This window comes from Misgurnus anguillicaudatus, chromosome 8 (genome assembly GCF_027580225.2).
Source record: "Misgurnus anguillicaudatus chromosome 8, ASM2758022v2, whole genome shotgun sequence".
In the NCBI taxonomy this organism is placed as follows: Eukaryota; Metazoa; Chordata; class Actinopteri; order Cypriniformes; family Cobitidae; genus Misgurnus; species Misgurnus anguillicaudatus.
This window is the reverse complement of record NC_073344.2, coordinates 17,718,431-17,734,262: the sequence shown is the minus strand read 5'-3', so window position 1 is coordinate 17,734,262 and position 15,832 is coordinate 17,718,431. Positions and strand designations below refer to the sequence as shown.

At 37.3% G+C, this 15,832-nt stretch overlaps 1 protein-coding gene across 1 annotated transcript in view; it reads right to left on the bottom strand.

Annotated features, from left to right (window-relative positions):
- Positions 1 to 201: 201 nt before the first annotated feature.
- Positions 202 to 15,832, bottom strand: part of cntn6 (contactin 6) — a 143,337-nt gene continuing 127,706 nt past the window's right edge. Inside the window, exons 18-23 of the mRNA XM_055213322.2 lie at positions 14,791 to 15,025; positions 14,388 to 14,503; positions 11,603 to 11,783; positions 7,175 to 7,287; positions 2,945 to 3,113; positions 202 to 2,596 (exon numbers count right to left, since the gene is read on the bottom strand). Of these exons, the coding sequence (XP_055069297.2) occupies positions 2,502 to 2,596; positions 2,945 to 3,113; positions 7,175 to 7,287; positions 11,603 to 11,783; positions 14,388 to 14,503; positions 14,791 to 15,025 (909 nt within the window). The 3' untranslated portion in view covers positions 202 to 2,501. The remainder of the gene's footprint in view (positions 2,597 to 2,944; positions 3,114 to 7,174; positions 7,288 to 11,602; positions 11,784 to 14,387; positions 14,504 to 14,790; positions 15,026 to 15,832) is intronic.

Below are 15,832 nucleotides of genomic sequence, written 5' to 3'. Positions count from 1 at the left end.
AAGGCGCAGTCTCCAGGCAACCATATAGATCATTCAAGCTTTCTTTCATTCATCGCATTAGACCGAAACATCTCCTCCCACATCAAATATACTGCTGTGTTGTGTGTGTTAGGGCTATTAGTGATACTGTAACTAATCACATTTCACTTTGCATATGTTTCAATATGAAATTTTATTTATTTATATTACATCTCTTAGAGATTGTACAGAATTAATACAAAGGTATTAAATCGCTTACGTAATAGCAAAAGAAAAACAGACAATGTGTTACATTTATAAAATGCAAAATGAAGCAAATTAAAAGAACTATGTAAATAGTACAATGTAAGTAAACAATCAAAATATTTGCATATGTTTGTGTGATTACTGATTAAATAAACGATAAACAATGCAGATGATATTAAAATACTGTTTTCAGTCATGTGAGGTTTAATATTTAAAACCATTAATCTGAGTTGAGCTAAATTCTGATAAGTGGTACTTCAAGCGGACAAACTCAACAGATGTTTTAAAGATTTATGCTTCATCATGTCTGATAATCTATAAGTAGTATCAGGGAAAAGCACTACTTTTTTACTGTTTTGATGATTACTCCTATAGGATGATTAAAAATTCTGATAATTGTTGATGTCTTTGTCTGTTATCAAATTTTATAAACTGAATCACACGGGCTGAATTTAAATTAAAGGGAAAGTTCACCTAAAAATGAAAATTCTGTCATTTATTCACCGCCATGCTGTTCTAAACCTGTATTATTATTTTTATTGATGAACACAAAAGAAGATATTTTGATAAATGATGGTAAGAACACAATTGATGGCACCCATTGAATCCTATGGAAGTCAATGGTTACAATCAGCCGCGTGCCCACCATCATTTATCAAACATCTTATTTTGTGTTCATAAAAAAATCATACATGTTTAGAACAACACGAGGATGAGAAGTTATTCGGTAACACTTTAGAGTAAGGTTGTATTTGTTAACATAAGTTAATGGATAAGCTACACTGTAAAATGTGAAAGCTGCTCTACTTAAAAAACTTCAATTGATAACACCCAATACAATTACATTTTATAACTTTTTATATTTTTTACTTAAAGTGAGAATTTAAGTTGAAAAAACTTCAAATTTTAGGCATTAATAATTGAAGTTGATCCAACTTTTACTTGTCTCACGGAAAGTCATGTTATAGTCATGGAAAATTGGATTAATTTATTCGTGTCCATGGCACGAAATTCAGCTTTTTTCGTGCCTTCAGCACAAATGTCTTTTTTTGTCTCACTTGCACACATTTCCACAAATAGTTTTTCGGGAACGTGGCACGACGTGTCATTTATCTATTTTTTCTTATTGTTTTTGTCCCTAACATTGTCCCTTGGGATTGGGGTTAAAATCACTTTGTTACATTTTTAGACATCCTTATCCAAACACCAACTCTAACCCAAACTCCAGGCAGGAATAGTTTTAAAAGTGGAAGAAAAACATGTGGAAACCAATACATAAAATTATATCCTAACCCAAACCCCAAATCTAACCGTAACCCCAAACGACAATGATTTAAAAATCGGAAGAAAAAAAACGAGAAAACAATACATAAAATGACACGATAAAGAAAGTCGTGCCAAGGACATGAAAAACTATTTATAGAAATTCATGCTGAGTGACACAACAGAGACACGAAAAAAAGTTGAATTTCATCATTAATAAAATTTTTCGTGACCACAACACGACTTGCGTGAGATCATGTTGTTTTTACAGTGTAACATGAACTAAAAATGAGCAATACATTATAGACAACATGTATTCATCTTAGTTCATGTTAATTTTAGCACATTTTACTAATACATAGTTAATTAAAAAGTTAACATTAGTTAACGCACAATGAACTAACATGAACAATTGTTTTTGCATTAACTAATGGTAACAAAGAATAATAATGGGGGGAAAATGATATTGCTCATTGTTAATCCACCTAAGTTTTTGTATAAACAAATGTTAAAAAATACAATCTTATGTCCCCGTTATCCGTCTGTTATCAAAACTGATTAAAAGAAAAAAAATACAACAAAATGATCAGTGCAGAAACAAATCTGTGCAATTAGAAACTATGTACTGTAATAAACCAAACTGTCACTAAACAACCTAATGCACATAACTAATGCACTAAATTGCCTTTTTACACACAATCACATTCTCTTTGACTTATACCCGACTTATCTGTCTGTAAGAAAAAAACTGCATGAACATTAAAGAAGAATTCCCAAAATTCTCTTGGAGATCCAACATTTTAAACCACGATTTGAATTCCGATCGTAAACTAAATTAATAGCTACAGTACATGGCAAAACCTGCTTTTTTGCATAAAATCTAAATACAAAAGACAAAAAGGTTAAAAAAATTTACAATGTAAGGCAATGGAGCAAAGTCACCTTAAAAAAAAAAAAAATACAACCACATCCAACTAATCGTTGTTTTGTTAGAGCCAAGTAAAGGCAGATTTCTACGAAAACAACCAGGACAAGATCAGAAACACTACTGCATGAACATGAGCCATCTTGCTTGCATCCGACCTGAAGTAACCTTTTGAGTTCAGACCTGTGATGACAAAGACAAAAAACACAGACGGTTTAGATAAAGTAGCCAATATAGATGCCAAATTATTGCCAGCATGCAGTTATTGAAATTCAAGCTATGGCTGAGGTAGGCAACCCCATGAATATTTGGACATTTAAGCCAAATTTGAGCTTGCCATGGCTTTGAGAAAAGGTCTAGTGTCATTATTTTGCAGATGCCACAGGGTGTGACATTTTGCCATATAAGCACCCAAAGCAAAGTCATATAAAGTTTGATAGTTTGAAATGCCAAAATTGTCCAAATATTTTCCAGGGATTTCGAAAATCATCCCGTGCACTGTTCTTGATATAACCTCACGTGAAGCCTTACTTGACATTTTTGGTATGAGTATAGGACTGCTGCTACTGCCGTCTCCTCCATCGCTCAGGGCTTTGATCTGCACGAGCAGATCCTCTCCCGATGGCAACTGAAGCTCCACTGATGTCCTGTTGGTCTCCACTACACTGCTTCCCCGGTGCCAGTTTTGACGATAGACAACCTACACATAACACAGTGTACAAGTGTAGGTGGGTCAATAGGTCGCAGCTAGATTGTGCCAATTGTTTAAAGAGAAAATTAAGATGGTTTAAAATCATAACTAGTATATTCCATGATGTATAAGAGGGCCTGTCACATATTATTTAATGAAGTGGATTTGCATTTCCTAAAGGAATTTCCAGTGACTTTCAGTATGCAAATTTAGTTAAAAACAGTGGCAATTTCGGTCACTTTAAGATATTCAATGAATAGTAGTCCATAAGCCCGAGGCCAAAATATTTATCAGAACAAAGTCCGAATTGAGTTTAATTGGTTCTGATTTAATTATTTGCAGAGATTAAAGCTACACATTTTTTTGAAAATGAGTTCATTTTCCAGCTCCCCTTGATTTTTACCATTTTGGAATCCATTCAGCTGATCTTTGGGTCTTGCGCTACCACTTTTAGCATAGCTTAGCACAATCCATTGAATCTGATTAGACCATTAGCTTCGCGCTAAAAAATAACCAAAGAGTTTCGATATTTTTCCTATTTCCTATTTAACTCTTAGCGCAATGATATTACGCAGTGCCCGAAAATAGTCCCACTGGTAACTTCAATGGCAGGGGGCTATTTTCGGGCAGTGCATAATATTATTGCACCTGCTGCAGCCATGTTACGACAGCTAAGTCCTTGATTATTACACCAGAATGAGGGTATAGTTCCTAGCAATATCTACCAAAAAAATCACAACTTTTAATTTTCCGTCGGTCTTCGTACGCGATGTAACTACAGAAGAGTCAAGTTTTAAATAGGAAAACTATCGAAACTCTCTGGGTTTTTTTAAGCGCGATGCTAATGGTCAAATCAGAATCAGTGGATTATGCTAAGAGTGGTACCACCAGACCCGAAGATCAGCTGAATGGATTCCAAAACGGTTAAAATCAAATGTTTAACTCTAGGGAAGCTGGAATATGAGCATATTTTCAAAAAAGTGGAATGTCCCTTTGAGACTTGCAAGTATGTTTTGAATAAATCTACCAGAATGCTTGAAAAATATGAAATTAAATGAACACTGGTATAGATTGTACTCGGGTATCCAATGTTCTTCTGCACGGAGCAACGACGCTAAAAACTACCATACCATAAAAGTCTTATTGACATTCCCTGCCATCTCCCGACTAATGACGTTCAATCCCAACAGCCGGGTAAAAGAAGGAATACAAATTAGAAAATCTTTATCATTTTCAAATTTAAAATCGATTTTCAGTGGGAGGATTATAAGCAAGTATGAAAAAGTATGAACCGCGATCCATAAATCATTTCAATATCTTTTGTAGATTGACAGTGCACGACGAATAGCCGCCGACCTGATATTCCTACTCGTATAGAGACTAGAAAACGTATAATTATTGATTGCATTATTCTGCAGACGCCTCCCTGCAAATGCTTAGGATTGCAAATGAACAGTGGGTTTCTCCTGTAAGAGTCCATTTGGTGAGGCCTCAAGCTTCCAGATGGAGAATAGCATTGAAGCCATCCAGCTGTTCAGCGACCCCGCAAACCTCTGTGTAACAGAAAGGCGGTTGTCAATTAGCCGGCAGTGTGCCGCAGCTAATTAATTTGTTCAAAAGAAATGAATCACGTCGTATGATTTTTAATCCTCCCTCTGAACATTTTGTGCAAACTCAAACCGTAGATCACTCTGGTTTCGAGCGCAGCGGGAATGCAGAGGCGCGGAGGTTCCTGAACTTTATCAATGACCTTGAGTGTGGAAATGCTTTTTTGTGACTTGCGAATGAAATTAGCCATTAAAGACTAAAACACAAAGGGAAGGAGAATCTGCAGCGTTTGATATTTTTTCAAAATCTCTTCTAATCTTGTATCTATCCAAATATTTGCTTAAATGTATTCACTTTTATCATTTCATACTTTTATTAATATGCCAAAGATTTTATCAAAAGCATATAACTACTAAAGTTTCTTTGGTCATTTTACAAAAACAATGACAAGAGAATGACCTCTGATAGTTCTATCTATACAGTTTATGCAAATTAAATATGTTTTGACCAATCCCATCTGAGATGACATCATCACCATTCTAAAGTCATCAGACTGAGCATCATACCACATGAACAATCAGGCAATCCAGCAATGTAGACTAGCTTATAATGCATTAGGGTGATTCTCACGAAATTAGACTAATGAGGTGTCATGAAACATTTTGATAAAAAGTTAAGGCAAAGTAAGAGTTTTTTTAAAGGAATAGTCTACTCATTTTCAATATTAAAATATGTTATTACCTTAACTAAAAATTGTTGATACATCCCTCTATCATCTGTGTGCGTGCCCGTAAGTGCCGGAGCGCGCTGCGACGCTTCGATAGCATTTAGCTTAGCCCCATTCATTCAATTGTACCATTTAGAGATAAAGTTAGAAGTGACCAAACACATCAACGTTTTTCCTATTTAAGACGAGTAGTTATACGAGCAAGTTTGGTGGTACAAAATAAAACGTAGCGCTTTTCTAAGCGGATTTAAAAGAGGAACTATATTTTATGGCGTAATAGCACTTTTGGGAGTACTTCGACTCGCCTGAAAAGTCCGCTCCCCTTCTCCCTCTCATAATGGGAGAGGGAGGGTGTTACTGCGCCGAGTCAAGTACTCCCAAAAGTGCTATTACGCCATAAATATAGTTCCTCTTTTAAATCCGCTTAGAAAAGCGCTACGTTTTATTTTGTACCACCAAACTTGCTCGTATAACTACTCGTCTTAAATAGGAAAAACGTTGATGTGTTTGGTCACTTCTAACTTTATCTCTAAATGGTACAATTGAATGAATGGGGCTAAGCTAAATGCTATCGAAGTGTCGCAGTGCGCTCCAGCACTTACGTGCACGCACACAGATGATAGAGGGATGTATCAACAGTTCTTAGTTAAGGTAATAACATATTTTAATATTGAAAATAAGTAGACTATTCCTTTAAAAAGAAGCATACAGTTACAAACATCTCTTCATGTACTATTTTGCACATGATTTCAAATGACATCATACAAACAAATTTAAGGGGAAAATTTTTATTACCGCAACAAGTCCATGACTGGATTTGGGTTCTTTTACATGGAAATATTTATAATTAAAAAATCTAAAAATAAAAAGCTTCAGTGCATGTTATACTATAAACATTTACAATAAAGAAACATGTGGTATTTGGTGATTATTGGTAAATGTAGAAACAATAATAAGGAATATAAATGTGACCGCGACCAATTTTCTCATCCTCCGCAACAATTTTCAATCATTGTTTAAGCCCTCAAGGAACTAACATTTTCAAAAAAAAAAAATTGTTGGAAGGGACATAATTGACTGTGACACTCAAGATGGCTACCAGGTAAGCAGTTCTTATTTTTTCTCTCCAGATAAAAGTTGAAATTTTGTTTGTCATAGTACCTAGACAACTTTTTTAGTTCTCATTACCGAAACATGAGTTTGTAAATGCATATATTTAATATAATATCATGTTGCGGTAATGATATTTTTTTAATGATAACCTAAAAAATGTAAACATTTCTATAGGAAATATTTTTAAATCCTCTAAAAATAATGGTTGTAGTAAGTTCAGATCTTAATCTTATGTGTGCAAAAAAACTGCCTTCAAGGGCTTTTTAAAAATTTTGATGCTCGACACCTTCTAGGTCTGGATTTCGTGAGAATCACCCATTAATGCTATACACTGTCAGAAAAAAATTGACAAAATATGTACCCCACCTTTATATAGGGTACTGCTCCAGTGACAGCTGTACTGTACCAGAAAAGTGCTAAATTCTTGATTCTGATTGGCTGACAGATGTTGTAGTGTCTATTATTCCAAAAATGCATGTCTATGTTCACGGTTTGTTGATTGAAGTAGAATGAAGAATATATAAAAACTACACTGGAAAAAAAACTGGAAAACAAAGTATGTGCAGCTTTCAAAGAAAATGTTCTTTAATCATTTATTTCAGTTTTCTTTTATACGAGACACTGGCGTCTGCGGTACAACCTGTTTATCAGTAAAGCAACAGAAAAGGAAATAACATTTTACCTTGTACCCGGTTACTTCCGACTCATTGTCCATCGCCTTCACATGTTCCCAGTTCAGAAACACTTTTGAGTTTGTCAGGTTCCACTCAATGTTCCCCGGAGGTTGACTTGGAGCTACAAGACATAAATCATATTCTGATTTAGTTCCAATGCGTGTAACCTGAGTAAAAATTTCTCCTGGGTGTGTTTTGTCCTTTGCGGTCTTCACAATCAGCAATGTACCAGATGAGGTATCACCATCATTTAAGGTTTTTTAGGGCTATAAGAGGAAACTTTTATAAGTGGAATTACACCGTGTCCTGACTAGACGATGCGATATGATTCCAGTGATGGGCAATTTGTCCATACTGAATGTGAAAAAAATAAATTACAAAACACGGCCAATCAGAACAGTTTTGCTCTGTTTGAAATTAGTTTTTTTCTTGGTCACTTGCTCTGTAGCTGAGGAGTCACACGCATACAGAGACGCATATTATGGCTTTTCTTGTGCAACTTGTGTGGTATTTGTTATATCTTTCTGATTTTTAAACGTTTAAATCAGTCTCTCCTCGTCAATGTTTGATGATTAATATTCGTAATGCGCAGGCGGAGCTGTCAACTAAAAGTTTCTAAAATAGAAATGTTACGGCATCGCGTCACGGCTGGTTAGGACAAATACTCTGATTAACCTTAACCCTAAGACTTACATTCTTTAAAGGGCACCTATTTTATTGCTAAAACAAAGTTGTTTTGTGTATTTTGTATAATACAATGTGTTCGCGTGGTTCATGGTTCAAAAAACACATTTTCCACACACCATACATTTTTGTAGCTCCAGATATTCCTGTCTTCATGAAACGCAGATTTTGTGCAAAGCTCATTGATCTGAAAAGCACCGTGTCCCTGATTGGCCAGCTAATCTGTACATTGTGATTGACCTGAATACCTCTGATGTCAGCTGGAAACGTGACGCCCCTTACCATATTTGAAAGATTCTCTCACAATGCAATGCTAACAGGAGTTAACTTACAGGCTGATGCGGGAGGAATTATGATAATGTCGGTCTACATCACCAATTCCAGGAAGTTAACTGTTGCCTACAATCCGTGTGTTTGTTGTAGTCCAAGAAAAAAGTTTTATGTTGGAGACGATAACTCACGTCATCATTTATTTTGGGGTATGTACCTTTCATTAACATGTACTAATACACACTTACATACCAAATAAATGTAAAATCGTGAATCGGAGAATAGGTGTTCTTTAAACAAACACAAAAAGTAATTTACAGCAGAATGTCCAAGTCATTTTATTTTACAAAATACAGACTTACAGTGAGTTCACACAAGCTACGTTTGAGGTGTCAAATTCACATCTACCGCATCTAGTTTGCCGCTTGAAAATTTTGAGTTTACTCGCTTCATTTGCGCTTGAAAGCCGTGCGTGAAATTCTAGTCAGTGAGACATTCACACCGAAATTCACGTCATGGGAGGGGCTTCTGTGACTCCGCTCTCTTCCTGTAATCACGTCACTACTAGAGCAAGCTCCTGATTGGTTAACGCGGCGTGTTTTTCTGCCAAAGTTCAAATTTTTCAACTTGCGAGATTGCCACGACAACGCTAAATTCACGGCAATGCTAAATTCACGGCATTCGCGCGAACTAGATGCGCGAATGAGGCAGAATCATGTCTACCACGCCGCGCTAAACACCTCATTCTCACCGCGAGACCTCCAGACGCGCATCAATGCGTCTTTACATTGACTTATCATTTAAATCACTCACGCTTGACGCCTCTACCGCAGCTGGTCTGAACGCAGCATTAAACTGCAATTCATCGAATGTCCGGAATGTCTTGGAATATAGTGCATAAGTTGCATTAACTTTACACCTTTTTTTCTTTAGTGGCCCCATCCACTTTCTTTGTTTCTTTATGCCTACGGAAGTCAGTCATGTGGGTTATGAAACAAAATAAAGGTTTATGACAACATTTTTTTTTATTATTTTAGATAAATACTACATTTCAGGCGTGCATTCTGTTAAAAACTTCATAAATGTGAAATCACATGATTTCAAGGTTATATTTTCACAGGATGTACGTGGCATAATTTTATATAGAAAACAGTATTCACAAAATGACTACAGTCAGGGTCACAGTTTTAACACCAATAAATGAGCTTCTATTCATTATGTGTGACTAACCTGAAAAGTCTTCAGAAAAATAGAGACGGTAAATTACTTAGGAAAATTCAAGTACATCTGAAAACGTTCAAATTCTTTTAATCTACTTCAAGTATAATGAACAAAATCCTTTCAAAAATACATTAAATTCCAAAACATTATTTCCCCACATGATTTTATATTTTAATATTGTTGTGCCAGAAATGTGACACTGCTTGAATGTGTAATATGCCCTTCTTGTAACTGCATTTTCAAAAACAGTCCCTAAGAGCCTATAAGTTACCCCCGGGCTGGTTGCCTAAGAGCCATTTGTTTGATTAGTGTATCTTTTTGGTAATTTCATAATATTGGTTGCATTTACCACCACTTGACCTCAAACAATAAGAAACCAAGAAAAGAATAAAAATGATGGCTTTAAAAACTGAATTTTAGCAAAACTGGAGCGCAGCGCCAGCGAAAAAGTGGCCTCTTTTCTCATCAAATTTTGCTGCTTGGACTTTTTGCTTCCTTTGTTCAAAACCAAGTATGATAGCTATTGCAATTTGACCAATTTTAACGAATGATTCCAAGTCCACCAAGTCTTCAATATCCGCTATTATGATAACTCTACTAGATCATAACAGCGGACGGCAGCATCACATTGTGTTTTGTAAGTGAATCTAGCGTACAAAGGGAAAGGAACAATTGCCTATCTTCTCCAACACACAAAAAAGAAATTAGTCATGCGCTTTATTTTTAAAGAGGCCTTAATTGCATGCTCGCTCTATTAGCTGAAAATAGCCATAAGGACTCCATCTATAGTAATGTCATAGTATCTGATCACACTTAAATCCAGCATTTTGTTCTTGATTATTGGCATCAGATAATGATCCTATTTAGCCACGGTAGATTAATGAAGCTCACCTTAATCTTTCATAGTGTTGAGATCACACCCTACTATATAATTTCCTATACTTTTAAAAACTATACTAGACTTTTGTTTTATTTTTGGGGGGCATTTATAGATACAGGCTAAGAAAATTTGTTAGTAAAGGTGGTAGGGTTAGGTGGGTGGGCGGGGCCGGGGGGCGTACGCATCATGATGAAAATTAAAATATTTTTTATTAAAAACACTAAAAAAAAAACTTAATTTTGAAGAAACTATGACAGAAAATGAACACATACTAGATTATTAATTAATTAAATGTTTTTACCTCTAATGGGAATGGCTGCATGATGAAGTGAAACTAAAGGGTTAAAAAGTACACACTGAAGCAGATGTTGTAGAACGTCAGGCGAACAATGATAGATAGCGCGAAAATTGTAAAAACTGATTATTTCCCACTATTAATTACATTATCTTATCGGAATGTAACTATTGTAGCATGTTAATAATGCACATAAATAACAAGAGCGCTCAACAATTATATTGAATCCTAGCAACCTAGCTAGCAGGTTGCTCAAACAAAAAAATCACCAGCTAACTTACTTTAAATTTGCAAGAACTATAATACAATAACAAGCTTAAATAAACCCAAAACATAAGTCCACTTACATTTCTAACAGACACGCGTTTTATCCTCCAGACAGTGACGGACCATTTCGGCCGTGTGGCGCGCGTGCACGCTCGCGACGTGAAGTGCGTTCGCGCTAATCTTTGAGATGTTTAATTAACTGGCTAATTATCCTCCAGACAGTGACGGACCACGTCTTTCTCTCATTTCGGCAGTGTAGCGTGGATGCGACACCGCGAGCGGGCATGCACGCTACACTGCCGAAATGTCACTGCCGCTATTCTCCGAGATGCACTTGATGGCCTTTTGTGCAGGTGTTTTTTTTTGGGATGACCTAGTTAAGGCGGTAGGGTTTCCCAGCTTAGGCGGGCCACCCAAACTGCAAAGTCCTGCGGGAAACCCTGCATTGGGTAAATTGTTGGCTTTGTCATTTTTATAAATCTGTTTAGCCTTTTCTAGTTTATTTTGTTTGTGCAAACAGTCCATAACAAATAAATGTCATGATGTTCTGACATTTCCCGTGAAATCAGACATAGTACCTCAAATTATAAATCATTATTATAATCTAATTTTTGTGAATCCTGCATCAGGTTAGGATGTACCCATTTTCGATTATTTTCAACCTATAAAGTTACCACTTTAAAAAAGAATTAACAAATAATAACTAGCTATATTACATTAAATGTAGCATGTCTCATAGCAGGTCTTATTTTGGTCCTTATTTAAATCAGATTCCCATTTATAGATCTTAAGTTATCGCTTCATTAATGTACAACTCACGTGGCTTCTTGGTGGTGATTTTGACGGGGGCGCTGGAGGGTCCCGTGCCTGCGCTGTTGTGTGCTCTGACTGACACCAGATACAGAGTGCTTCCCTTCAGACCCGTGATGTTGACCGAGCTTTCTGTGACCCGTACTCTCTCAGCATCGCTCTCTGGTAACCCTTCCTCCAACCACTGCACCTGCAGATCCAAACACAAACTCATTAAACAGCAACATAACCACAGGGAGCCTTTTAAAGAGACAGTAACATTTTATTTACAACTGATACAGCAGTGGTCTTTGACTTTAGCATTTGTTGCTTGCTAGTGTATTGTTGCATACATTGTAAAAGTTCCTTCTTGCAATTAAATTTTTAAGTTTAATCAACTTGAATTTACAATTAATTTTAACTTTCTTGACTAGCGACGAGGTGCTATAAATTATAAAAATATAGTTGAATCAGCAACTTTATTTTAAAAATTTATAGCAACTGCTTACTAGTCAAGAAAGTTAAAAATTAATTGTAAATTCAAGTTAATTAAACTTAAAAATTGAAGTGCAACAATATACCACTATAGACCAGTGGCGGCCGGTGACTTCTTTTTTCGAGGACGCACGATACGAAGTTCGTCACAACATGCATGTAGCCCATCATGTGTGTGGTTTGTAATTTCAAAATATGTGTTCGGAGCGTCGAGGAACCCATGTGCATCACGTGTCTTGTCAAAATAAGCGCCTGCTGCAGACGCGTCTAAAGGGTTTATGAAAAAGAGACGCTCGCGTTTGCCAGATACTCGCATAATCTCATGTGTAACTTCGTGTTAAGGGAGTGTCTTGCATGTATTTTGTGAACATGAGCATCTCTTTTATCATAAACGGTTTTGACGCGTATGCACCAGGCACTTATTTTGACAAAACATGGTGATTTTAAAAACACAAGCAACACACATGAACACATATTTTGAATTTGCGCCCCTCTGAAGAGCAGTCACGAGCCCCACTGCTATACACCTGATCCCAGGTAGAGGGCTTCACGGGTCCACTTAGATCCGAAAAGAGGTCCGACCCGAGAAAAGTTTTACGTGTTCCTCGGATACGGGTATAATATAAGCGGCTTCGCGTCTCAGGTAATTTAAAATGAATGTGTTTTGCCAAACGCACCCGAGAAGACCCGAACTATCTTGCGTGTGTGCGTCGAGTCCTTTTCCAATACCTGAAGGGTGCATGCGACATAGTGTGGCTGGCGTTAGGTTTGTTTTCGTTGAGCCAGACCTGTCAATCAATTTTGAATTCACATTTTAGCGGTTACCTTTGTGTCGTCGTCAGATAACAAATTGAAACAAATGGAGCAGTGGGCCAAATTGGTTGCGAGGCCAGCATGTTTTTTTTTTTTCTATCTGACTGGTTGGTTCGGGGATGCAGACTGCACACATGTCGGTGCCGTTTGCATTCGGGTACAGTCGGGTTAAAAATATTGCCACTGGGTTGGGTCAGACTTGGGTCTAATGCAGTGGCGGCTCGTGACTGCTCTTCCGAGGATGCGCTAATTCAAAATAAGTGTTCGGATTGTCACGTGTGTGGTTCCCTTTTCCAAAATATGTGTCCTGCGTGTGGAGAGATCCTGTGTGCATCACGTGTTTTGTCAAAATAAGTGCCTGCTGCACACGCGGCAAAACCGATTATGATAAAAGAGACACTCACGTTCCCTAAATACACGCAAGACACTCCCTTAATAGTAAACTAAGATTACGCATGAGATTATGCGAGTATCTGGTAAACGCGAGCGTCTCTTTTCAAGTTCAATGCAGCAGGCACTTATTTTGGCATGATACCTGATGCACACACGATCTCTCAAAGCGCAGAACATATATTTTGAAATGACGAACCACACACATGACAAGCTACATACATGTTGTGACGAACTTCGCATTGTGCGCTTCAAAAAAAGAAGTCACCATCCGCCACTGGTCTAATGTTCTTGGATTTTTTCAGGTGGGTCTTTCTTTAAAAAAAAAATATGCACTTCGGGTTCGGGTAAAAAGTGATTCAGGTCATTTCTTTGGAACATTTTACTTTATGACCCAATTAATATTCATAAAACTAAGTCTTTTCCATTTCTAATTCACAAATACGATTGGAGTCTCATGCATATATCAACATATCTGTCAAAACACCAAAAAAAACGTGCTTGCATTCAACTTTAGAAAAGGGCTTTCCTTTTTGTTCCAGTAATATGGTGCATTACACTAAATTGAAGGGAAAGTCACAACTCGCTCTTTTTTTTGCAGTTTTCAATAAAACATCTACACACACTGTGGACTCTGAGTATTTGTGGATCTTCATATGCACTTTTCACTACCCAAAGCTGCAAACGACTTTGTGGTTTCGCCACGGCACTGCCAAATGACCTGGGATTTCTCGCGTAGGCTAGCTCGGGTTGAGAAATGGGCAGGATCCTGTGGGGTTCGTACGTGTTGAAAAAAAAAACGACCTAACAGCTGAAGTGTTTGCAGGAGGGGGAATTGATGCATGATGTCCACACATCTGAAAGGTGATTTATATAAGTGCCCAGAATGCCTGGGTACCGGCTCTCCCCGGGAGACAGAGCCAGCTGCGAGAAGACCTCTTCATTCTGCAGATGAGATTGTGAAAAATGTGGCCGGGGGATCACAGACTCTCGCCGGAGAACAGGAAATTGCACGACCCCGACATCAGCGCGCCGCATGCATTAGAGAGTCTGATTGAGGTGACGCAGTGGGAGGTAAGATCTTTTTAATACCCCTTCATTTATGGTGTTTATGTACCTCGTAGCCTGTTATCTTCCCTTTGCTGCCGGTTTGATAGATAGGCTTCCAAAACACCTCGATTTCGGATGCCGATAGAGGGCGGACCCATACTCTGGAAAGGGCTACCGAGGGTACTGTCCGAGTTGGGATGTTGGACATAAGAAAAACACAAAAACAGTTTAATAAGAGGCAAGGTTTAATAAGAACAGATGATTTGAGACTCCCTCAACATCAGCTTTGTGTCTGTGGTGCTTAAAAATACCACCTGTTAACAAATAACGGGGCTATTATCGCACTCGTTTGTAAACAAAGGAGTGTGAATGAAGAAATTACAATCAAAACACAGCTGTAGTGGTCGTGCAATTAAAACTTGGGGCGCATGAATAGTTTTGTAATGGCACACAGAATGTAAGCTGCTAACCTTCATCTGCTGAATATACAACAACCGATGGGCTAAAAGGTCCTTCTCCGACGCTGTTGTAGACGCCGACTTTGACTTCAAACCGAGTGAGCGGTGGAAGACTTTCGTTTTTATAAACGTATCGTGATGCGTCGGCCGGGGCCAGTACGCTCTGTTTCCACGTCATGGTGTCGAGAGGACGAAACGCCACAATGTATCCAAATTTTTCTCCGTTTTGGAGCTCTTCCGGCACAGGCTATGGGGAATAAAGAGAAATAAAAAAATCGGTGTGGTTGCCAAGTCAAAAAAGCTGACGTGAATTCTCTGGATATTCTGGTACCTTGTCATCATGTTGTTACAAACCTGTATTCATTTCTTTGTTCTTATAAACACAAAGTAAGATATTTTGAGGAATGTCTGTAATCAAACCGATCAGAGACCCCATTGACTTCCATAATATTACATTTTCCTACAATGGAAGTCAATGGGGCCTCTGAACGGTTTGGTTAAACACATTTCTCAAAATATCTTCCTTTTTTCATCTGAACAAACAAATTTATACAGGTTTGTAACAACATAAGAGTGGGTAAATGATGACAGAATTTTCATTTTTGGGTGAACTACCCCTTTAAGAGGTTTTTGGTTTTCTTAAGTATAAGTGATTCTGTATTTATACTTTATTTCTGTCATTATTCTGCCATTATTTACTCACCTTCGTGTTGTTACAAACCTGTATTAATTTCTTTGTTCTGATAAACACAAAGGAAGATATTTAGAAGAATGTCTGTAATCAAACCGATCAGAGACCCCATTGACTTCCATAATATTACATTTTCCTACAATGGAAGTCAATGGAGCCTCTGAACGGTTTGGTTACAAACATTTCTCAAAATATCTTCCTTTTTCATCTGAACAAAGACATTTATACAGGTTTGTAACAACATAAGAGTGGGTAAATGATGACAGAATTTTCATTTTTGGGTGAACTACCCCTTTAAGAGTTTTTTTTGGTATTCTTAAGTATAAGTGATTCTGTATTTATACTTTATTTCTGTCATTATTC